The 23,704-nt window shown below is 39.8% G+C and overlaps 1 protein-coding gene across 1 annotated transcript in view; it reads right to left on the bottom strand.

Annotated features, from left to right (window-relative positions):
• Window positions 1-2,438: 2,438 nt before the first annotated feature.
• LOC140729473 (kielin/chordin-like protein) overlaps window positions 2,439-23,704 on the bottom strand; it is a 354,219-nt gene continuing 332,953 nt past the window's right edge. Inside the window, exons 36-43 of the mRNA XM_073049248.1 lie at window positions 23,149-23,311; window positions 22,102-22,223; window positions 19,595-19,766; window positions 16,151-16,298; window positions 13,003-13,168; window positions 8,809-8,989; window positions 7,808-7,933; window positions 2,439-3,141 (exon numbers count right to left, since the gene is read on the bottom strand). Of these exons, the coding sequence (XP_072905349.1) occupies window positions 3,044-3,141; window positions 7,808-7,933; window positions 8,809-8,989; window positions 13,003-13,168; window positions 16,151-16,298; window positions 19,595-19,766; window positions 22,102-22,223; window positions 23,149-23,311 (1,176 nt within the window). The 3' untranslated portion in view covers window positions 2,439-3,043. The remainder of the gene's footprint in view (window positions 3,142-7,807; window positions 7,934-8,808; window positions 8,990-13,002; window positions 13,169-16,150; window positions 16,299-19,594; window positions 19,767-22,101; window positions 22,224-23,148; window positions 23,312-23,704) is intronic.

Raw genomic sequence — 23,704 nt, forward strand, 5'->3', positions numbered from 1 at the left:
CACCTATATCTGTATTTTTCTGGACGCTTCTTAGTTTTTCTGTAGCATGTGTCATGCTACTTGAATCTGTCTATTTTATAGGTTAACTGGAAACAGTTAGTTTATAAGCAACACATACAAAATGCTAGTGGAACACAATGGGCCAGGCAGCATCTATAGGAAGAAGTACAGTCAACATTTTGGGCCGAGACTCTTTGTCAGGACTAACTGAAAGAAAAGACAGTAAAGGATTTGAAAGTAAGAGGGAGGGGGGAAATCTGAAATGATAGGAGAAGACTGGAGGGGGAGGGATGAAGCTAAGAGCTGGAAAGGTGATGGACAAAAGGGATACAGAGCTGGAGAAGGGAAAGGATCATGGGACGGGAGGCCTAGGGAGAAAGAAAGGTGGAGGGGAGCACCAGAGGGAGATGGAGAACAGGCAAAGAGTGATGGGCAGAGAGAAAGAGAGAGAGAGTGAAAAGAGGGGCAGAATAAATAAATAAGGGATGGGGTAAGAAGGGGAAAAGGAGCATTAACCCAAGTTAGAGAAGTTAGTTTTTAGTTGGTTCTTGTATAAAACAACCACAACTTTATTCTCTCTCTTCTTTCCTTTGTTCATTATTTGTTCTTGTAACACTCAAAAAAAAGTTTTATGCCTCATTCTTGACCTCTTAGCCTCTGTTTCACAAAATCCAACACAGATGAAAGGGGGGAATGGGAGAAGTGAACAAAAAGGGAGGAAAAGTGAAAGGGCATTGAGTGTGAGTTCATACAGTTTGGCTGCAAATTACCAAAAGAACACAAGATGTTGTTTCTCTGATTTGTGTTTGAACTCTCTATAGCAATGAAGACAGCCAAAGGAAGTGTGGAAGTAGGAAGGAGAGTTAACCTGAGCCTGGGCTAGATATAGCACATAAGAGCAATGAGGAGCCCACAAGTGTAGAGCTCCAAGATCATTGTTTTCCAAGTCAAAAATTGGGTCACAGTCAATGCTTGTGCTTGTCTAGCTCTGTGCTCACCTGCAGATGGATCCATGTAGAAGTTCATGTATCCTGGGCCAACATTCTGCTGAGCAGAACCCAACACAATCGCTGCAGGTGCATTTTGCAGCAGTTCTGAACAGACCTCAGCAGAAGATTCATCTCTATGTCTCTACAATTTAAACACTTGTGGCTAGAATGCAAGGAAGCATCTCACAGGGCTCCACTATGATCGTTGCAGCTATTTATTCTTCTTTCTTGCAGACTAATATTTATTAAAGGCAGCACAGCAGGAAGAGGTATACACAACTGTGTGTTAGCATTGCACACCTCTTCAAAAGCCAATTCTGACAATAAAAGTAAAGAACATCCACTGACTCCCCTTTGTCTATCTTGCCTGCCGTTTCCTCCAACAGATTTGTCAGGCAAGATTTCCCCTTAAGGAAACCATGCTAAATTCAGCCTATTTTATCACGTGCCCCACTCTTATAAAGGACTCCAGCATCTTCCCGACCATGAAAGTGAAGCTATCTGGCCTATAAGTTCCAGTGTTTTGCCTTCCTCCCTTCTCAAGAATGGAGTGACATTAGCAATTTTTCAGTCCTCCAGAACCATACCGGAATCTAGTAATTTGCAAAGGATCACTACCAATACCTCCAACTATCTCTTCATAAGAACACAAGAAATAGGAGCAGGAGTAGGCCATCTGGCCGGTCGAACCTGCTCCGCCATTCAATAAGATCATGGCTGATCTGGCCATCACCTACTAGCATTTTCTCCATAACCCTCAATTCTCCACAGCTTCCACTTCTAGTGACTATACTCACTTCTGTCCCCAACATAGGCTAATTTCTGGCACAGTGAAGACTAACGCAAAATACTTTCAGTTCATTTGCCATTTCTTTGTCCTTCATTACTACCTCTCCAGTGGCATTTTCCTGTTGTCTCATACCCAATATTTGAAAAAATCTTTTGTTATCCTCTTATATTACTGTCTTGCTCGCCTTCACATTTCATCTTTTCCCTCTTTATTGCTTTTTTAGTTGCCTTCTGTTGGTTTTTGAAAACTTCCCAATCCTTCAGCTTGTCACTAATTTTTGCATCATCTCTTTTGCTATTTTGCTGCCTTTGACATCTTTCGTCAGCGACAGTTCCCTCATCCTCCCTTTAGAAAACTACTTCAAGATAAATCTATCCTGCGGCTTCCAAATTGTTTCTAGAATCTCCAGCCTTTACTGTGCTGCCACGATCCCTTACAATCACTCCATATAAACCTGATCACTACAGCACGCAAGTGAAATGAACCTGACCAATCTGGCATGGATTGTATCTACATACCATCACCTTAGCACAGTGATTTCTTTAAGTCATTAAGAAAATAGGAGTGTGCCAGTTGATCTGCAGAATATCTCGCAAAGGAGAAAACATTGAAATTGCATGGCTAATCTTGTATTATAAAATCCACATCTTTTAGAGAGACACTTCCACTTGGAAAAGAAAAGTCCATTGAGAATAATGAAAAAATATATTTTTAACAAAACATATACAATGGTGCTACACCAACTGAGCAGAGGAATTTTTAAAGTACAAAAAGACAATAACAGATATCAAAGGGTTATGAAATTCTTATTAATAACAGTACATTATCATTCAAATCTCTCATTTCATGTAAAAACAATACTAATTCAAATATTACATTCCACAAAAATACAAAGATAATAATACAATACTGTACAAAGTAGTTTTTGATTCTAATGAGGTAATAATATGGGAGCTGTACCATCTTAATAAATAAAATATTGTTCAATAATCTATTGATCAGTAGTTCACAGATTTTGTATTTGATATAAAATACTTCAAAATATCACAGGCCTTAAAGCTGCCACTCAGACTCCAGTGTATGCCATCCAGTCTCAGACCAGTTGTGGAGTTCAAATCTATTCAGTGAGGGCTCATGACACCTCCCATCATGAAGGTCAGGATCAGAATCAGGTTTAATATCACCAGCATATGTTGTGAAATTTGTTGTCATGCAGACTTTGTAGTAAATGTAGATGTGGTTCTTTAAACACACCACTGTGTTGTTAGAAATCTGGATAGGAGGAAGTCTCATTCTGGCTGTTCAGTGACTCTGTTGGACACATTGAAGGAGGCAAACAACTTGATTGATGCATGAAGAAACCTGAAAACAGCAGGAAATTAAAAAGCAACACGAGTGAATCTGCAGATGCTGGAAATAAATAAAAACACAAAATGCTGGCAGAACTCAGCAGGCCAGACAGCATCTGTGGGAGGAGCTGGCCTGCTGAGATCTGCCAGCATTTTGTGTTTTTAGGAAATTAAAAAGCATTTGAAAGATTCAGTGTCTGACTAATATACTAATGATACAAACTCAAAACTTTTATATTGACTTAAATAAGGATAAAAAAAAACAAAATTTGCATTTCATTCACATCAAATTTAGTAGTCTTTTTATATCGCCTACAGCTCACAATATTTTTGCCAATTAAAATATTACGTTAATATTTTAGAAAGCAAGCAAACTTCAACCTAATTTGACATGTTGTGGTGAACTACATATACCTGTCTGGACACGCCCCCCCGCTGACTGCTCCTGTGGCTCCTCCCACTGACTGTGGCTCCTCCCACAGACCCCGGTATAAAGGTGATTGGGGCCTGAGCCCTGCCCTCAGTCTCTAGGATGCAGCATGGTGGTCAATTGCTGCTTGTTCTTTCTTCCAGTCAATAAAAGCCTAAATCTCACCTCACGTCTCAGAGAGTTATTGATGGTGCATCACATGTCCTGTTCAAAACATTTTGTAACTTCTGCCTCAAACAATCAAAATGATTATCCAGCTTTGATCTTCACAAAAAGAAAGTATTGGAACTAACCATAAGGAAAGAGATTCTCATTTCCTGACCTAACAATTTAATTTGTGTAAAAGTAATACTTTAAAAACAATATTGATAGACTTTGGGGAAAAAAAAATCTCAAGAAAAATTGATTGAGTCTGTAAGAACTTAAAGTCATGAAATCAGAAACTTTGAAGATCAGTTCCCCAAGTTACCTGATTTTAGCTAGAGCACCTGCAGGGACAAGTAGAATACATTAAGCAGCATCTTCATGTCCATCTATCTCTCTAGAAAAGCATGTCCATTATGGTATTGATTGAGGACTGGACCCTATGCAACTTTGAATGCCTTTATTAAATCTCTCCTCAAAGGAAAATAATCTGTTTTTCTACATGCAATTGAAGACCCCTGTCCCTAGTTTTGTTTTCATTTTCATTCTATCCCTTATATCCTTTCCAAGAATATGACAACTTTCCTAACCTGGGGTACTCAAAACTGTAACCAATATTCCAGCTGACAATTGACCAGTGACATAATACTTGGTATAACCTCCAGTTTTGTACTCAATGACAATTTATAAACCTGAAGACCATATACATTTCTCTTTCTACACAATTTTGAGAAGAAAAACAGAAGCAATGATCCAGTTGCAAGCTGGATATCTTGGGGATAGTTATAACAATACAACTTCATTATCAGGCCTGAAGTAGAGAAGGGTATCAAAACAAGGAAGGATCAATAGGGAGATGTGTCCATTAAGAACAGATTTTACTTCTGCAGGGTAAGAATGTCACAGGACGAGATAAATATTTATTTTGAAAACATTGGAGAGTACCAAAAGGTTTAGGGAAAATAACATATCAGTTCAACGTAAGAAATTGAATTTGGCCCCATGGGACAACAATAATGAGTAAATTCATGCATTAAGCTAGATAACTGTTTACATGCTGGGATACTTCCATTTAAAAATGTAAAATAATTACTGAAAAATTGGACGAATCAATTGAAGTTTTGCAAATCTCTCTAGATTTACACATGGCCATCAAAATGTTCCCTTTGGAGGCTTGTTACAAAATTTACTATGTGGTATTTAAGGTGCAGCAGTGGGAATAGGAAGGTGATAATGGGACAGGAGGTAAAAATAGTTTTCAGATTTATTTTATGAATAGACACTATTTGGTAAAGCTTAACAGTCTGTCCCAGTGATCCCTTGATTTGATATTGAAATGGGAAATCCAAATTTTAGGAGCTGTAAACCAAGCCATCCGACCTGTCCTAATGCATTTCTAACACTTGAATATTTAGACTTCAGTACATTTCCTGGAAACTTTAATAAATGGCAAAGTATTCAACGGCTGCCAACTTAATGTAATATCAGGAGCTACATCCCAATCACAAGTAAAATATTAGAGATCTTACAGAGGTGAAACTTATAAACTAGATTCCTTTAATATTCAAATAAAAAAAGGCAACGGCTTCACTGTTACTTTTAGTGAATAATTTTAGAGAGAGAAAGAGACTGTAAAACCCTCAGCAACAATGCCCATGAAATAACAAGCAAAAGCTTTACTGCCAGTATTCTCCAAATCCCACAACTGCCATGGAGGAGATGGATGGAATCTAACTAAGTAGAAAACTTTTCCAGAAGAGAAGCTCAAATATTTTCAATAAAATACAGACATGACTAAAGAGCTTTGAAAAAAATAGCTTATTAGCAATTATATGTCATTTTTTATTACCCCCTGTTGCCCTACAGCAATAAAATAACCAAGAAAAAGTTGGTGCTCCTTATCTTTGGCATAGAAATCCAAAAAAAAATCCAACAGATTTTCCACTGAATTGCAGAAGACTTTTCCAAGTTTACTTGAAAGAAAACACATTCTCAGGAGCTGCAATTACATTTCTGCAAATCTAGTTAACAATCTCATCTCAGTGTGCCCCCTCTCCCTGCTCCTCTAGCCATTAGTTTCAGCTGCCCTGCATCATATTCCATACATTTTCCCCCACAGTGAAAGGCAGGTTGTGCTTCACGAGCCTGATTTAATTAATGAAGATAGAGGTGCAGGTGTGGTACATACGGACTTGAGTAAGGCGCTCAACAAGGTCCCCCATGGTAGGATCATTCAGAGTCAGTAGCCATGGGGCCCAAGGAATCTTGACAGCATAGATTCAGAATTAGTTTGCCCACAGAAGGCAGAATTGGTACTAGATGGAGTGCATTCTGCCTAGAGATCGGTGACCAGTGGTGTTCTGCAAGGATCTGTTCTGGGACCCCTGCTCTTTGTGATTTTTATAAATATCTTGGACAAGGAAATGGAAGTGTGGGTTAGTAAACTTGCAGATGGAACAAAGGTTGGGGGTATTGTGGACAACGTAAAAGGCTGTAGTGGTTACAATGGGACATTGATAGAAAGCGGAGCTGGGCTGAGAGGTGTCAGGTGGAATTCAATCCAGAGAAGTATGAAGTGATACACTTTGGAAGGTTAAACAAAGGCAGAGTACAGGGTAAACGGCAGGTTTTTTTTTTTGCAGAGTGAAAGAACAGAGGTACCTCGCATTGCACATCCGTAGAACTCTCAAAGTTGCTGCACAAGTCGATAGGCAGCAAATGGTGTATCGGCCTTCAGATAGTTGGGGGATTGAGTTCAAGAGCTGCAAGGTAATGTTGCAACTCTATAAAACTCCAATTAGGCCACATTTAGAGTATCGTGTTCAGTTCTGGTTCCTTCATTACAGGGAGGTTGTGGAAGCTTTAGAAAGGGTACAGAGATTTACCAGGATGCTGCCTGAATTAGAGAGCATGCCTTATGAAGAAAGGCTGAACGAGCCAGGGATTTTCTCTTAGGAATAAAGGACGATGAGAGGTGGCTTGATAGAGGTGTACAAGATCATGAGGCATAAATAGAGTCGGACAGATAATATATTTTTCCTAGAGCAGCAATGGCTAATACAGAGGACATAATTTTAAGTTAATTGGATGAAAGTATTAGGGGGATGTCAAAAGTAGGTTCCTTTTAAAAAACAAGGAAAGTGGTGGGCATGTGGATAGTACTGCCAGGGGTGGTGGTAGAGGCAGATACAATAAGGAAGTTTAAGAAACTCGTAGATAGGCACATGGGTGAAAGAAAAATGAAGGACTACGTGGGAGGTAAGTGTTAAATTGATCTTGGAGTAGGTTAAGAGGTCAGCACAACATCATGGCCCGAAGTTCTATATTCTTATTCTATATTAAATTGAAGATTATCCTTAAAATGTGCCTCTTTAACCAAGCTTTTAATTAGTCCAACTAATACTTCTTTTATACTAGGGTCCCTTTTTAAGTGAATATTTGCATATTACACCATAATAATGAATGTAAGCAGGTGTTAACAGAGATCTAAGCCAATTTTGAAGAAAGTTGGCTATCAGCATTCTAATAAAGGGCAGAGTGTCTTTAAGTAATCTAGTTCCCTTTTGTATGGACCCAATTATAGTTGTGTAGTAAGAAATCCAAAAATAAAAGCAGGTTTAGGCCTGTTCAATTTGAAAGCACATTGGGAATGTTCCATACATCATCTTGAAGACAATTTTTCCTTAACCGCTTTGTTGTTCTCAAAACAGTTGATGATGAATTGAGATTTCTATTGACATTGGAACTAAAGCCAATTGCATATATCTAGGACAATGCATTAAAGTTGGTTATCCTTGTGACTTCTATTTGAACCGTTGATTCGATGACCAAGGGCATTGTCTTTGAAAAGCAATGCTTGAGAGTGTTGCCATTCATTTCTTGAACTTGAGCGAAAAGATCTAGAACCTCAATTTAGTTTGAACAGAGGTAGGAATAAATAGTAGTGTCTGGATTAGATGGTCTGAGTAGGTGCCAACAGAACAAGAATGATATTAACATTCAAGCACTGTGTAGATCCCTGCTCCTTCAATCAGTCTGATTTTGGGGAGATTCAGTGACAGGCCATCTGGACAAAGGGGTTGATCATTTACACTTCCTTTGTTACCTGCAGGGCACTGGCACCCCGGTAGACAGGAGCTGGTGGAACATTGAATATCTGACTGCTGGTAGGTGGCACAGGTCTGCAGGCAACTGCATTCACTGTAACTTGAACCACCAGGGCAAGTCACACCTGAGAAAGACAACACAGAATCAAGAGCATTTTATTAAAGAACGGCAAGCACTTTCACCAGGAGTTCATGATGTAATATTTCACTGAAGTAAGGAGATTTCATACAAAACAATTTTATTAGTATCACACAATTGCAGAATTCCTCAGGTGCAGTTGGTGTATCCATCTGCTTGTTGTCCTGAGCAAACCAACTCAAAAGGTCCCAGCAGAGTTAATCGACTCAAGTCAGTTGATGTTACAATCTTTGCTCAGATGACCAGATAAAAACAACAAACAAGGATCCTGCTCTCAAACTTTGTTGCCATGGTGCCATCTATTTGCTATGGCATTACTCTATGAATGGCACCATGGCAACGAAGTGCACATTCACTCTTTAAAAGAGTCATTTGGTAATTGGATCATTAAATATTTTGCAAACTTCAGTAACCTCAAGGCTAAAGTTACAATTATGCTCTTCAGGCTGAATTTGATACTCAGTTCCCTCATGGCTGGCATGACCCCACTTACCTAGTTGGCTTGGGGGAGAAAAGGAGAGGGACAAAGTGGGTAGGAATAATTGGCAACTGCCTTCAGCAACCTAGGCCTCAAGGTCCAGAATTATCTCCTTGAACGTCCCTTTCTTTCTATACTCCTTTAGTTGTATCTTAAAAACACTCTTCGACAAAGTAATGGGTTACTTGTCCTAATATCTCCTTGCATAGCTCGACCAAATTTTGTCTTACATTTTAGGTGAAGCATCTCAGATATTTTACTGCACAAAAGATGCTAAGTTAAATTCAGAATGTGTAACTTTCTACCGGATGCATTGTCCCACAACATCAACTGCAGACAATCCCTCTCAGGCTGGCTCACCACAAAGCCCAGTAGACACTTACCACAGAGCATTTTGCTTCTCCAGGTCAAGATGATTCCGAGCCTCAGGGCACGGAACGCATAGGCTGACAGAATGCTGCACAGGCACCTTGTCCGATCCACGCAGGTGCACAAGTCATGCAGACAAGCCCTGTAATAAGGCTGTGGGTTAATGTGGTCATGTGCTGGCCGAAATAAGGGACCCTGAAAAGAGTAGAGGGCACAGATGAAGTTGCTCAGACAACGGGCACAAACAGCATCACAGGAGAGGTGTTAGATCATTTTCTGTAATTTTTTTAAAATGGGAGGCAAATCTTTTGATCCACAGGTAGTTCACAGTTGGGCAGAAAATGAAGAATGGTGAAGATGTAAAGAAAAAGGTAAAAAAGGGCCTAGTGCTTTTTTAGAAGGTAATTCAAACAGTGAAAAAGAATGATCTAGAAAGCTAATGGGAAACACAGGAAAACACAAGATTATCTTACATAAGCACCTTGCTCAGATGATTAATTGGAGATGTATTCAGTCTGATATTGATGGAACCAAAGAGCGATGGGTTTGGAATATGAAACTGGTATTAAGTGAAACATGGATGAGTGACGGACGTCTGCATCCCAGGCCTCTGCTCTGCACTCAAAGGCCAGCGACCATGAGGCATAAGAAGCCACGAGGGCATACCCAGAGTTAGAGCTTGAGTTTGGGGTCCTGTCATTGGCTGGTCCAGGGTCAAAACCAAAGATAGAAGCCCAGAGGATGATTAGTAGTCCTGAAGTCGAAGCCCAGATGGCCCATGGCTGCAGACAGGAGGCTGGAGGCCTGTCCTGGAATTGGAGGACTGTCCGTCTGTGTAAGTGGGCGGGAGGGAGAGACTAAAGGAGCTTGTTTGGCAATTTTTGTTTTGTTGTTTGTTGTGTTCCGTGTTGTTCTACCGAGTATAGTGGGCATGCTATGTTCACACCATAATGTGTGAGACACTTGTGGGCTGCCCCAGCACATACTAGGGCATACTGGTTATTAACGCAAATTATGCATTTCGCTGTATGTTTCGATGTCCCTGTACATGTAATAAATAAATCTGAATGTGAAGCTGGATGGCCTATTCCTGCTTCTGTTCCTTATGTTCTTACATCAGTACAGATGCTGTCTGTGTGCATTCTGTACATATTCCCTGTGGCAGTGAGGGTCCCCGGTGTCCCAGCTTCCCCTCAATTCTCAGATTTTTGCCGGTAAGTTAATTGGTTACTTTCCTCCAGTGCAGGCAAGTGGCAGGAGAATCCTTGGAAAGTTGTAAATATGCAAGAGAGAACAGGTTACAAGGAAATTAACCAGGGAATAGGATTGATAGGAATGTTCGAGAGCTGGCAGATATTCAGTTGGCTAAATGGCCTTCTTCAATGTCATGAGAAATAACTTATGATTTCTTTAAATGTAATCAGTCTGTGATTGCCCAATTAAATAGTGTCTTACTTACACAATAAGGAGTAGAAAAGTCATTTTTAAAGAGGGCAGTTTGGTTAAATACATACAGTGATTTTTATCTGAAGTAGAAAACAAAATGTGGTAAAATGCAAGCAAAGTAATCATACCAAGGTGTTTAAAAAATCCATGCCTAGACTGAAAGAAATATTGAGAAGAGATGAAGGCCCAATTAGAAAGTATGGAAAGTAAGGATTAGAGCATTTCAGATTTGCTATCTGTTGTTTTCCTTCCATCCCCTTTGAAAATTTTCGCACATGAGGACTTAAAATAGATGGTAAAAAGTTACTGAAAGGAAGGTCTCAGGTTAGAGAAATCTGTGTTCTTGTTAGGACTGCCAACTTTGGTTGGCCAGTATTCTCAGAATCTCAGATGGGATTAGTTACTCAAAGACAGCTCTAATAAACACAATTCCCTTTGCTCCATTGATTGGTTTCACTTAGGTTGACAAATCAGAATACTGATGCAGGTAATTTCAAAGTTTTCAGATTTACACATACCGGTACTTTAATTCCCTACCTCAATCATTCATCATCTGACACGTCCACTACTGTGACACAATACCTACTTACATAGAAAGCTGTTGGATTTCAATCTCAATTAAAAAGTTGTTCAAATGGCCAACCTGCCATTTTTATTTTAAAATGGCATAATGTTTCTACAGGGCAGTGCTCAGGAGAGGAATTGTGAAGTCCAAAAGGCTGACACATTCTGGAAGCATTGCAATCTTGGGAATATAAGAACTCAAGGAACATGGAGGAGAAAGTCATTGAGCTCTTTGTGTCATTGCTTAAGATCTTAATTTTCACTTCCCTCTCAATATTATTATCCAAACTATCCCATAATTGCTCAATTTCCCAAAATGTCCGTATTTTGAATTAACATGACTGAACCTCCACAACCCACCAGAGTAGAGAATTATCTTCATCTCAATACTAAGCAGCCTACTCTTATCTTCTGATGCTCCAGCCCCGATCCTAAACTCTTCTGTCATGAGAAACATCCTCTCTGCATCTAGTATGTCAAGCCCTTTGAGAATTCCACATGTTTCAATCTGTCTGCTCAATCTCTTCCTATTGTGCAAACCTGCCATCTCTGGAACCAGTGCACTGAATATTGTTTGCACTCCCTCCATGACAGGAACATTTTTAAAGGCAAGAAGATGAAAATTGCACACAATACAGCAGATGCTGTTTCACCAAAGCCCTATGCAATTGTAATAATACTTCTTACTGCTGTGTTTAAAACCCAACCTAATACAGACCAATATACAATTTTCCCTTTACAATGCATACAGCACCTGCAAATTCTCTTAGCGTAGTTCCTTTGAACAGCAGTACAGTATGACCCCATCTTTCACCATTTAACAAATATAAGTCACCACCTTCCTGGTACGTGCAACAAAGTGGACAACCTTGCATTTTCCACAATATATTTCTTCTGCTGTGTTCCCACTTACTGAACTGGCTTGTCCATATCTCCTTGAAGCTTCATTACATTTTCCTCCTTACTTGCAATCTCACCCGCCTCTGTTGACTATGCCAAGTTGAAATGATGCCATTTGGTTTACTCTGCTAAACCATTGACATAGATTATTACAAAGCAGGATCCAAACATCAATCACTACAGTGTCTCACCTTTCAAATTTAAAATAAAATGTTAATGACCAATCTTTGCTTTGTATCCAATTAAATAGCGTATTCACATCTGTAATCCACAGAAGCATTTGAGAAAAGGAAATTGGGCTAAGGTTTCTTATCCCTATGGGCCCAGAAACTCCACTGGTAAGGTTTCCAAGTGGTGTGTCATGTCCAGCAAAATCAGGTAGTGTTTGTTTACCATACTCCCCATCCACCTGCTGTATGACTCTCCATCACCAGTTCCCTCCTTATCATCTTTGGTACTCAGACTACCCTCTCCACTCCTACTGCCTTCAATCAACCTTAAAGTAAGAGAGTGAAGGCACAGTCTTCTAATTTACTGATTTTCAGCCCCTACAGATAATATCACTCATTTTCATCCTTTGTTGCCTTGCAATCTACTGAGTAACAAAACATTTCCTCGTTAGAGAGAATGAATAGTTTCCTTGTATTGCTGATAAGCTAAGGAGAGTCCCTGTGCTTTTGCCACCTCCTGCCCTTTGGCGGGGTTTGTGTCCTCTGACAGGTTGGGAATAGATACTGCTGGGAAATGTTATGTACTGGGCTGTGGGGAAACTATCAACACGAGGATCCTGTTGTCAAGTCAATCCAAATGTGACACCGTCAGTGGTAGCATTCTCACTGTTGAGTCAGAAAGGGTTCTGATCCCATTCCAGAGATTTCAGAACAAACAATAGGTTGAGAGGGCAGTACAGTACCAAGTCAGTCCTGTATTTTCAAAGGTACCATTTTAAACTAATGTTCCCTCTCTTTTCTCACGTGGATATCAAATATTCCAAAAAGAATAGCCATAAGTTCTTTCTGGGGCTAATATTTATATATTAACCATCATTATGTAAATCATTTGGTCATCATCTTATTGTTATGTGAGATCTTGCTCTGCACCAGTCATTACATAACTTGACAGTGAAGATTTGGTTTTGGTAGGTTCCTCAGGCTGTCTGAAATTTCAATTAATGCAATATTGAAAAGCTGGAAGTCTGTTCCAAAGCAAACCATGTGGCATTAAATCACAAAATGCAATGAATTAGCAGCATTTACTAGGATAATGAATTACCATGATAATGAATTAGCAGTGTTTACCATGATAATGCTGCATGTGTCATTTGCTGAATGGTGGTCATGAAGTCTCGTCCCATTACACAGATCTTCAGTATTGTTGACAGTGCACAAACTGCCATTCTTCTGCTCGATGACCCACCCATTTCCAAACTCAGTAGGCGACAAAGTCACTTCTCCACCTGGCAACCTATCGCAGTGAAGCAATCCACTGTTAGTGACTCTTACAGCATGACGTTGTGAAAATTCAACCAAGAAATGCCAACGCTGACCTTACATAATGAACATAGAATGTGTTGGAAAACCTTAACAGGTCCAGCTGTACCTACGGAGAGAGAAACTAATTAAGAGCTGACCGATAACATTGCCCGTTTCTCTTTCCCCAGATGCTGCCACGTCTGCCAGTTTTTCCCTGCATTTTATTCCAGATTTAAAGCATCTGCTGTGTTTTTTTTAAACGGGTTTTCAATGCTGGCATTGTTTCAGTCCTGAGGGGAATTTAAATGGTTAGCATCCGAGAATTCCAGATCGTCTTGGCAGAGGAACACAAATGCTCAGTCACGTGCTCTCACCAACGTAGATAAGGACACATCAAGAGCACCAAATGCAATAAGCAAGGTTGGAGGTGAAACTCTGCCTCACCTGGAAGAACTGCTTGGACACCTGAATGATAGTGAGGGAGATACAGGAACAGGTACTATACCCCTCTAGTTTCAGGAAAGACTGCCTAGAGAGGGGCAGGGATGGGTGGAGAGGGATGTGAACCAGGGAGTCACGGGGATAACATTCCATACAGTGAACAGAAAGGGGTGGGGAAGGGAAAATGTACCTAGTTGTAGGGTGATGTTGTAGTCAGCAGAAATATTGAGGAACGACTTGCTGATCGTGTATGCTGGTGCGATGAAAGATCAGGACCTGAGGGAACTCCATCTCATTTCTGTCTTGGGGAAGGTAGGGTGAAAGCAAAATGTCCTGGAAGGAAATATTCATCTCTACCATGGAGAAACTGAGAGAAAGGAATGGAGAAATTTGCATTTATTCTCCCAAGCTGTAAATGTTTAACTAAATATAAATTAGTTAACTCAAGCTCATCATGAAAAATGTGGTCCATACAAAACAGAGCTCTAACTCATAAGCTGGTTTCATAAAAGAAGTAATCAACAATTCAATATTATCAAATGTTAGTCATACAATGATACATGAATTAGTCAGGCTAAGTGAACAGTGCCCAAACAGTGATCGGTAACTGCAAAAAAACTGCACAGAAAATATAATCTATAGGCCATCCTGGGTTACAAATGCCAGTTTTGTGGACATCCTTGCATACAAATGAACTCCCATAATACTATTACATTCAAAAGTTTAGCACATGTTCGTGCTAACAAATGGCAGCACGAATTGCCTCACTCTCTTCACTTCAGTAATTGTTCTTTCTTATCTGCCTTATTTGTTTTTCACGCCAGTCATTACAATACAGTGGGGTGTGGTTACATAGCAAGTGATTTTATGATTTTTCTGACCTACTGTATATACATATTTGACTTCAAGTCAAGTCACTTTTTATTGTCATTTCGACCTTAACAGCAGGCACAGTACACAGTAAAAATGAGACATTTTTCAGGACATGGTGCTACGTGAAACAGTACAAAAACTACACTATGTAAAAACAACACAGAAAAAACTACTGTACACTAGACTACAGACCTACCCACGACTACCCAGTACATTCCAAGATGGCGGCACGACGCAGCTTGCAGCGGCCACTCCTGAGCTGATTATCTGTTATTTGTGAAGTGGGTGCTGTGCTCAATCATAATCGATTGAAAACGGACATGGTTGCACAGAGGAACAACGGGAACATCTCCAGGAAGACTTTTTTCATTGCTGCTGCTGCTGTGAGGTCCGGGACTCTGCTGGGAAGAACAGGCCCCCAGTCCTCGGGGTCGCATTGCCGATGGCCATTGGCGGGGCCGTCTTAATACGCTCGGCAGAGGATGGTGCTCGGAGAAGCTGTGCCGGAGGGGATGGTCGTCGGCTCGGAGTCGACGGACTCGGAGTCCACTGTGGTCAGGTCGCTTTCAGTGTGTGCTGCGTCTGCGAGGCTGAGTCGGGCGGCACCGTGGAAGTCCATAGCGGGGGTATTCCCTTCTGCCGCCGGCTTGGGATGGCGAGTTTGTCGGGACCCTGGGGACTTGTGGAAACTGTGTGGTGATTTCTTTTGAACTTATAGTCCTTTAACATCTTTGGACTATTTTTACTGTGCCCATGGTCTGTTTTTTTAAAATCAATTATGCTATTGTTTGCACTGTTGTAACTATATTTTGTAACTACGTGGTTTTGTGCAGGTCTTGTAGCTTTAGTTTTTGGTCTTGTTTGTCTATTGGATTTGGAGCTCCTTTCCGGGGAACGCGCTAAGATGGTAGCGCGATATTAATACGCAGCAGCCTCTCCGGACTCTGGATTGGGGATTGCCAAACATTATGTGGATTTTCTGGTGTAGTCTGTTTTGTCATATGCTTTTGTGATATCATTCTGGAGGAACGTTGTCTCATTTTTTAACTGTATTGCATTTGTGGTTTCTAAATGACAATAAACTGAATCTGAATCTGAATAAAGTGCACAAACAGTGCAGGTATTACAATAAATAATAAACAAGGCAATAGTCACAGTGAAGGTCAGTAAGTTGGTGTCAGTCCAGACTCTGGGTATTGAGGAGTCTGATGGCTTGGGGGAGGAAACTGTTACATAGTCTGGTCGTGAGAGCATGAATGCTTTGGTGCCTTTTCCCAGATGGCAGGAGGGAGAAGAGTTTGTATGAGGGGTGCGTGGGGTCCTTCATAATGCTGTTTGCTTTGCGGATGCAGCGTGTAGTGTAAATGTCTTGTGGATATCTGCAAAAATGGAACCCAGCCTGCAGTCAGCTGATGATGTGACTGACTCAATTTATTCAAAAGTTCAAGGTCTATTTCTTCTGCCAGTTAAGATACAGGATTAGGAAGTATAATAACTTTACAATCTCCCGTGTTTACTCAGCACTAAGGTCAAAAGAGTGCAAACTTCATTCAAAAGTATAAATCCAGCATTCCATTGTCATGAGCGGAATGTTGCGATATCAATGGTGTCAGATTCATTGTTCTTACAGATAATGAACACGTGCATATTTAACACTTACACAAAATCATCCGATTTGTTTCCATTAAAGTTGCCACACAGTCCACACATCCTCGACTGCAATGAGTCTTGGGCATTAAGTTCTACAAAATTGTTTCCATCCCAAGTGATGACAAGGCCCGCTGGTAGCTTCAAAATGACATAGAGTCCTGTTGGGGGGAAAATACAACTCAGACTATGTATCTAGCACAGACTTAACTAGGTATTATTATGGTCTTGCATGCTCTCTCTGCAATGGTCAGATTATGTGCAATTGGCAAACAATTGCATAGGACTTTATAAAACCATGGACATTTATATAGCAGTCTGCCCATTTAAACAGATGAAGATTTCTCCTAAATAATTTTTGTGCATACAGTATGTTATCTTGAAAAGATATTAGATCTTTTCTTAAGGTTGAGGTTTTGTGGTACTTGGAGGCACACAATAAAATAGGTTGAAGTCAGCAAGGTTTCTTTAAAGGGAAATCATGCCTGACAAATCTATTTGAAGTACTTGAGGACATAACAGACAGGATAGATGGATAGATGGTCAGTGGATGGTATTTTCATTGATTTTCAGAAGGCCTTTTTACGAGGTACCACACAAGAGACTGCTAAACAAGATAAGCACCCATGGTATTACAGGAACGATACTAGCATGGACAGAAGATTGGCTGACCGGCAGAAGGCAAAGTGTGGGAATAAAGGTGTCTTTGCTGATTGGCTGCTGAGGACTAGTAGTGCTCCGCAGGGTTCAGTGTAGGGGCCACTACTTTTTACATTATATGCGAATGTTCTGGATGGCAGTGTGGCAAAGTTTGCAGACAATACGAAGATAGGTAGGCTGAGGGAAAAGTAGTGTGAGGAAGCAGGGAGGCTGCAGAAGACCTGGACTAATCAGGAGAATGGGCAAAGAAGTGGCAGATGAAATGCATTATACTAACAGATATGGTCATGCGCTTTGGTAGAAGGAATAAAGATGTAGACTATTTTCTATACAGGGAGCAAATCCAGAAATTGGAGGTACAAGCTAAGTCTGAGTGCAAGATTCCCTAACGGTTAACTTGCAGATTGAGTTTGTAATAAGGAAGGCAAATTGCAATGTTATTATTCATTTTGAGAGGAGTAGAATTTAAAAGGGAAATGTGATGTTGAGGATTTATAAGGTATTAGTCAGTCTGCCTTGGAGTATTGTGAGCAGTTTTGGGCCCCATATCTAGGAAAGAATGTGCTGGTATCAGCGAGGGCCCAGAGAAGGTGTACAAGAATGATCCTGGGAATGAGCATATTAAAGTATTCAGAGATTTTGATGGCTCTGGGACTGTTCTCACTGAAGGTGAGAAGAATGAAGGGGGAAAATCACATTAAATCTTATCAAATATTGAAAGGACTATAATAAATGTATGTGGTGAGGATATTTCCAATAGTGGGAAAGTCTAGGTCTAAATGAAAGAGTCTCACAATACAATGATATCCTTTTAGAAAAGAGATGAGGTGTAATTCCTTTGGACAGAATTGGTGAATCTGTAAAATTCATTGCCAGAGATGGCTGGGGACACCAAGACACTGAATATATTTAAGACGGAGATTGATAGGTTTTTGATCAGTAAGTGTAACAAAGGTTACAGTTGGAAAACAGGGGAATGGTGTTAGGAGGGAAACTAAATCAGCCATGATTGAATGAAGGAATTGATTTGGTGGACTTATGACCTAATTCTATTGTGTCCTATAGTCTTATAATTATTTGCAAAGAATAGATAAGATATCAAGAGCTGGAGAGGGTAAAGAGATAATTCGCCAGGACAGTACAACAGATGGGAGAAAGATTGAAAAGTCTACAATTATTCTCTTTAGAGACAGAATGCTAACAGGAGAGTTAAGCATGATGAAGAATTTTGATAAAACAAGTATGGAGAAACAACTTTTCTGAGAAGTGGATTAATATTAGAGATCGTAGACCTAAAATGGTTGGTAAAAGAGCTGGAGGGGAAATACTGTAGGAAGAAGATTTTCAAACAATTTTTTTCCTTAGAATGCAGAATGATTTTTAAAAATGAAGGCTTTGTCAGATTCTTTGGAGGCTTTTGAAAGACAATAGGCTGGCACATGTGGATGACAATATTTTTGGATTACATGTAGTTCTGGCAAATGGGAAAACATTTAAAGGCTCTTTTACAGACTGAGTACAGGTGTGAGAGGCATAATGGCCTCCTGCCTGATGGAGGATCTTGGCTTGAAATATCTGCTCTTTATTCCTCTCCATAGATGCTGTCTGACCTGCTAAGTTCCTCCAGCATTTTGTGTGGTTACTATGGCCTCCTGTGACGCAACATTTCAAAATGTTTTGATTCTCACCCCTTCAATATCACAATCCATTCTGGATGAGATTCAAAGAATTCATTTGGACTTCAATTATTTACTTCATTGAGGAATGCAAACTTTTACCAGACCAGTGCAGACTTAAACCTATTATAAGTTAGTTTACACTGTAAAGGAGCAACCAAGCTGGGCCATTAAATACTATTGTGGCTGGTGATCAATACGACTACAAGTCTATACCCCTTGGAAATGAGCATGACTTTAAAAAAAAATGCCAGTTAGGAAGTAATAAGTTGTAAAATTGTAAATAAACATAAGGCTGGTTTTGAAGATGTTCATGGGTGAAATAGATTCAATCATGAAGAATGATCTGCTCAGCAAAAGTCAGGCAAAATAAATTTAGTGTTTAGTCACCTAAATGTGCAAACAAAATTTTGAGAACCAAAATCTGCACAGGCAGTTGTCACTTTTACAAATCAACAAGAGATGCATTTTACAAAGAGTTTAGCCTGGGATTTCCCGAATTGTGTATAAAAAATAAAGTTGCAAATAAATGTGAAGATTAGGACAGAAAGATCCATTTTTTAAGAGAGCAGATGGTGGATGTGCAGGATTTAGTCCAGAAGATGAAAAGCAGAAAGCTTGAGGATACAGTATTTGAATTCCAATAATAGCAATGGACAGTCAATGACGTTTTGAAGACCAAGGTTTGGATGATAGAAAGGAAGAAGTAAAGGTACATGCATTTAGAAACTGGGACACAAGGTATGACAGATGCTCGTCTCTGGAGCAATAAATAATACGCTAGATGGCCTCAGCAGGTCAAGTAGCATCTGCAGGGGACAAGACCAGTCATTTCTCATGCAAATTTTCAACCTGAAATATTGCCCTCGCCACGGACAGATGCTACTCAACCCCATGAGGTCTTGTGGATTGTCTCTCTCGTCATAATTGAAGCACATCTTTCATGGCCCTGCGGCACCTCACAGCTTGAAAAAGCCAATTAAATGCTCGAGCCAGTCATTATTACAATATAAATGGTGGATTTGGAAGAATATTTCCCGCTATTGTCTTGTGTTGGGAAAAGCTCAAGATGAGTTTCCAACTGCATTTCTGGAAACCCCCATTATTTTTCCACTGCATACCTGAGTGATAAATGGAGATGTTTGATGTAGAGTAATTTAGTGGCATTTCCGTATTGTTCACCTGAACGGGACGCCCGGCTGAAAGCTCGATGGTTCTATTTTTAGTTTGTACAATGAAGGCCATTGTCCCAGGATCCGAAGAATTGCCATTCATTTTACTGTGGTAAACTACCTAGAGAGTAAATAGTTATCAGGAAGCAGGCATGATATAATTTGCATAATTGTTAACATTAATTCACATATGTGCTTATATGAAATCACTGCATGCCACTGAATGGTGTATATGTGCACTGGCTTTGAGGTAGTTTCGGGACAAGCAGGCTGGAATCTGAGCTCAAAATATGCCCAGATATGGAATTGAATGTTGATGCCATGATTTACAAGGGGACTGGGCTTGGGCAGAGCAATGGAGTTGAGTATGACAAAAGAACTGTTCTGCAAGGTTCAGCAAACAACTCCGCTTCACAATCTGAGGTCTACAAACGTTTCTTGCTCCAGGTCATCAGTAAACTGCACTGCAATGTGAACTGATAGAGCAAGAAAAATCCTGCATACTACTCCGATCCGGAACGTGCATGTCATCCCATTTCTAAACTTCAGTGTCCTGTTAACAGGGACTTTTGTCACCTTCAGGACCAAAAAAAGTGATGTCTGTAAATCTTGACTTTAAACTAGCAAAAGTGCTCTCCTCATTGAAAGTAACATCAAGATCATCAAAAATAAACTCTGAGCCATTACAAAAAGATCCCATATTACCAGTAAAACCCTGTCTCACAAATGACTATCATCAACAGTATCACAAGAATCAACATGCTTTATATAAAGAAAAGCATGTTTCTAAAATTCTGATGCTATTTCTTTAGGGATGTGACTGGTGGGACTGATAAGGAGGTACCAGCAGAACATTCAAAGGAAGTTCAGAAGATGTCACAAAGTGTTGTTATACAAGGATTTAGGATTGCGATAGCGTATTCAGATTGATTAAGGATTAGTTAAAAACAGGATCCAAAGAATAGGAATATATTTTCCATTCCATTGTCAGACTTTTATCCAGAAGAATGCCATGTGATTAATATCAACATTAAAGCAGGAAATGCTGGAAATATTCAGCAGGTTAAGCTGCACCCGTGTAAAGAGAAACAGAGCTAACATTTCAGGTGGATGTTGACTGCTTGCTAACTTACTGCCTACATTAATGAATTATGTAACGGATGCAACTAAGCTGTGACTCTGAATTAGAAGTCTGCAAAGTAATACTTTTGTGTCAGACTGAGCAGACAGGATGTAGATACAAAACACCATGGAAAATATGAAGATGATCACTTTGGACAAACAAGAAAATATTGCTCAGAGGGATTTAAGTAACCTTATACATGCAATGCAGCAAGTTAAAGTTCAAAGTAAATTTATCAAACTATGTATATGTCACCATATGCTACCCTAAGATTTACTTTCTCGCAGGCATTCACAGTAGAACAAAGAAACTCAATAAAATTAATGAAAAACTATAAAAGCAAAGACTGACAAAAAAGCAATATGCAAAAGATGACAATACAAATAAATAAATCAACACTAAGAGTTAAATGACAGCAGTTTTAACAGATATGTAATTATGTTTACACAAGCGGGGAATATAATCTTGCAACGACGCATGCATGCACTTGATTTGGAGATGACTCACTAACTTGATTCCTTGGATCATACAGTTGCTGGAAAGCAGCATCCATCATCAGTGGCCCCCACCACCCAGGGCTGCCATCAGGAAGGTGGTATAGGAACCTCAGGACTCACATCATCAGGTTCAAGAACAGTCAGCTATTCAGGCCCTTGAACTAACAGGATTATCTTCACTCACCCCCATCATTGAATTATTCCCACAACCAATGGGCTCACTTTCAAGGACCCTTCAGTTCATGTTCCTGATATTTATTACTTAATTATTTATTGTTTTTATTTCTTTCTACTTCTATTTCCATTTTGTACAGTTTGCTGTCTTTTGCACACTGTATGAATGCCCGAGTTACTGTAGTCTTTCTTTGATTCAGTTATGATTATTATTCTATGGAGTTACTGAGTATGCCCAGGGTTGATAATAAATTTACTTTGGACTTTGGATAACAGAGCTGACATTAGGGTTGTGCAAATACTCTTTGTACTTCAGAAGACTTATTCAAACCAGTGAGATCCTGGAGGTTTGATTGGGTAGATGCTGGGACACTACTATTCATGGCAAGAAACCTATTAATCAGGCTACAGACGAAGCTCAGATAAACCATGTCATAAATCGTCAGACTACTCTATCACAGAAGGCTGTGGGTACAGTGTTATTAATGATCAATTTTTAGGTTCAAAGGAAATTAAAGATACAGAAATAGAGATAAAATGTGTATGTATTTGAGGTTGAGGATCTCTTACAGAATGGCAAAGAAAGATGATATTTCAGTTGATTCCTGCTTCAATATCTTATGTCCATTCATTGACACAACCAGTTTATAAAAGGAACTTACATTGAAACTGTTTGACTCGCAGTCCTTTGCTACAAGGTGGGTACATGTTCCATTAAGATCGTAGAACAGGCCATCAAAGGTCACGTAATGGGACCCTCCAAACACAATGCAGGAAGAACTCCCTGCAGGCAGACAGCAATATAATCCAAAATCAAAAATATAAATAAAGAGTGATTACAGTTACACCCATCACTTTAACAATTGCTCAGTACACACTGGAACCTTTCCAACCCAACTGATCACTGTTTTTGAAGTGAAATCACTGTAAGTACACAGGTCAGCAATGTACACACAATGACTTCCAACAGCAAATGATATAAGGGTCAATAAACGTACTATCACCTTTATAGAAGCAAAAGACACTTTAGGGCCAATAATACAGCACCAGCTATGGGACCATACCAATAAATTGTTGGAATGTTCCCTGCAACCTCCAGTCCTTGTCTGTGGCTTGAATCCCTGCTGAATTAAATTCTTATGGAGACAGCAAAATAAAAACAAAATTATCTACCTTATTAACCCCTCCTGAAGATGTTGCTATTACTTAGATAAATAGGGCATTAGCAATCCTTGTGTTGTGGTCATTATCTTTGAGGGAGCTCACGTAGTGACTGCAGACTGTATAACCTATCAGAGAGAGATCTGAACATTCAATAAAAGAGTAGAACTATTTTGCATTTAGGTAAATCCCCAACAAGTTGTTTCTCTGTTGATTTCTTGATGATTAATTTCTTTTAATTTGAAATATGTGCAGGGGACTCTGATTTCTCCTGTGCAAGGACACTAATTGGTTTTCTATTCATTCTCTCTCCCAAATATAAATTCACATTAAATCTTCTTTATGAGATGATTTCCAGCATCTTCGGATTTTTTCTTGTTTGTGATTAAATGTTCTTTGCCAATTTTCTACCCATTTACCAGCCCGTGTGTTCGTAAAGTCTATAAGAACCAGACCAAACATCCAAAAGCACCCAAATACAGTGAGAAGGATGTTACTGCTGATTCACAATGTGGAAGGATAAATTTATTTAATTGACGTCAACTTACTTGCTTTGATTTGTACGCAGGTCATGCAACACCCTCCATCAGGCAGGGTCAAGATGTACTGTGGTGGGCAGGAGATGGGAGGAGAACAGGGCTTGGTCTGACACTCCACAGTTCCATTGTTACAGTGACAGAGATCACACCCATGAAGCCACTGGCTTTGAGCCTGCCTCAGACAGAGCAGAAAGAGTGCATCACCGTGCAGCCCAAGTGTAACAAAACATCAGCAACTCTATACAACGGGCTTAATAAACAGTAAAACAAATTGGAGCCTATGAAGGCAGGGATCACACAACTAGGACTCCTGTTTTAGTTCTCTTCATGTCTCGTCTTTTTTTTCCTTATTTGTTGAGGACTGATTTGGTGTTGCTCTTGTACTGAACTCAGAAGTTTCATTACTTTCAGAGTGAATGTCTAACGTTTTTTCAGTTCCTTTCCCATCTTCTCAGTAGGGAATATACAATTTGGGATATTGTACTGCAGTCGTACAAGTCACTGGGAGAGGCTGAACTTGGAGTTCAGTGTATAGTTTTAGTCATCCTGTTACGGGAAGAATGTG

The sequence above is a fragment of the Hemitrygon akajei genome, chromosome 6 (genome assembly GCF_048418815.1).
Source record: "Hemitrygon akajei chromosome 6, sHemAka1.3, whole genome shotgun sequence".
NCBI lineage: Eukaryota > Metazoa > Chordata > Chondrichthyes > Myliobatiformes > Dasyatidae > Hemitrygon > Hemitrygon akajei.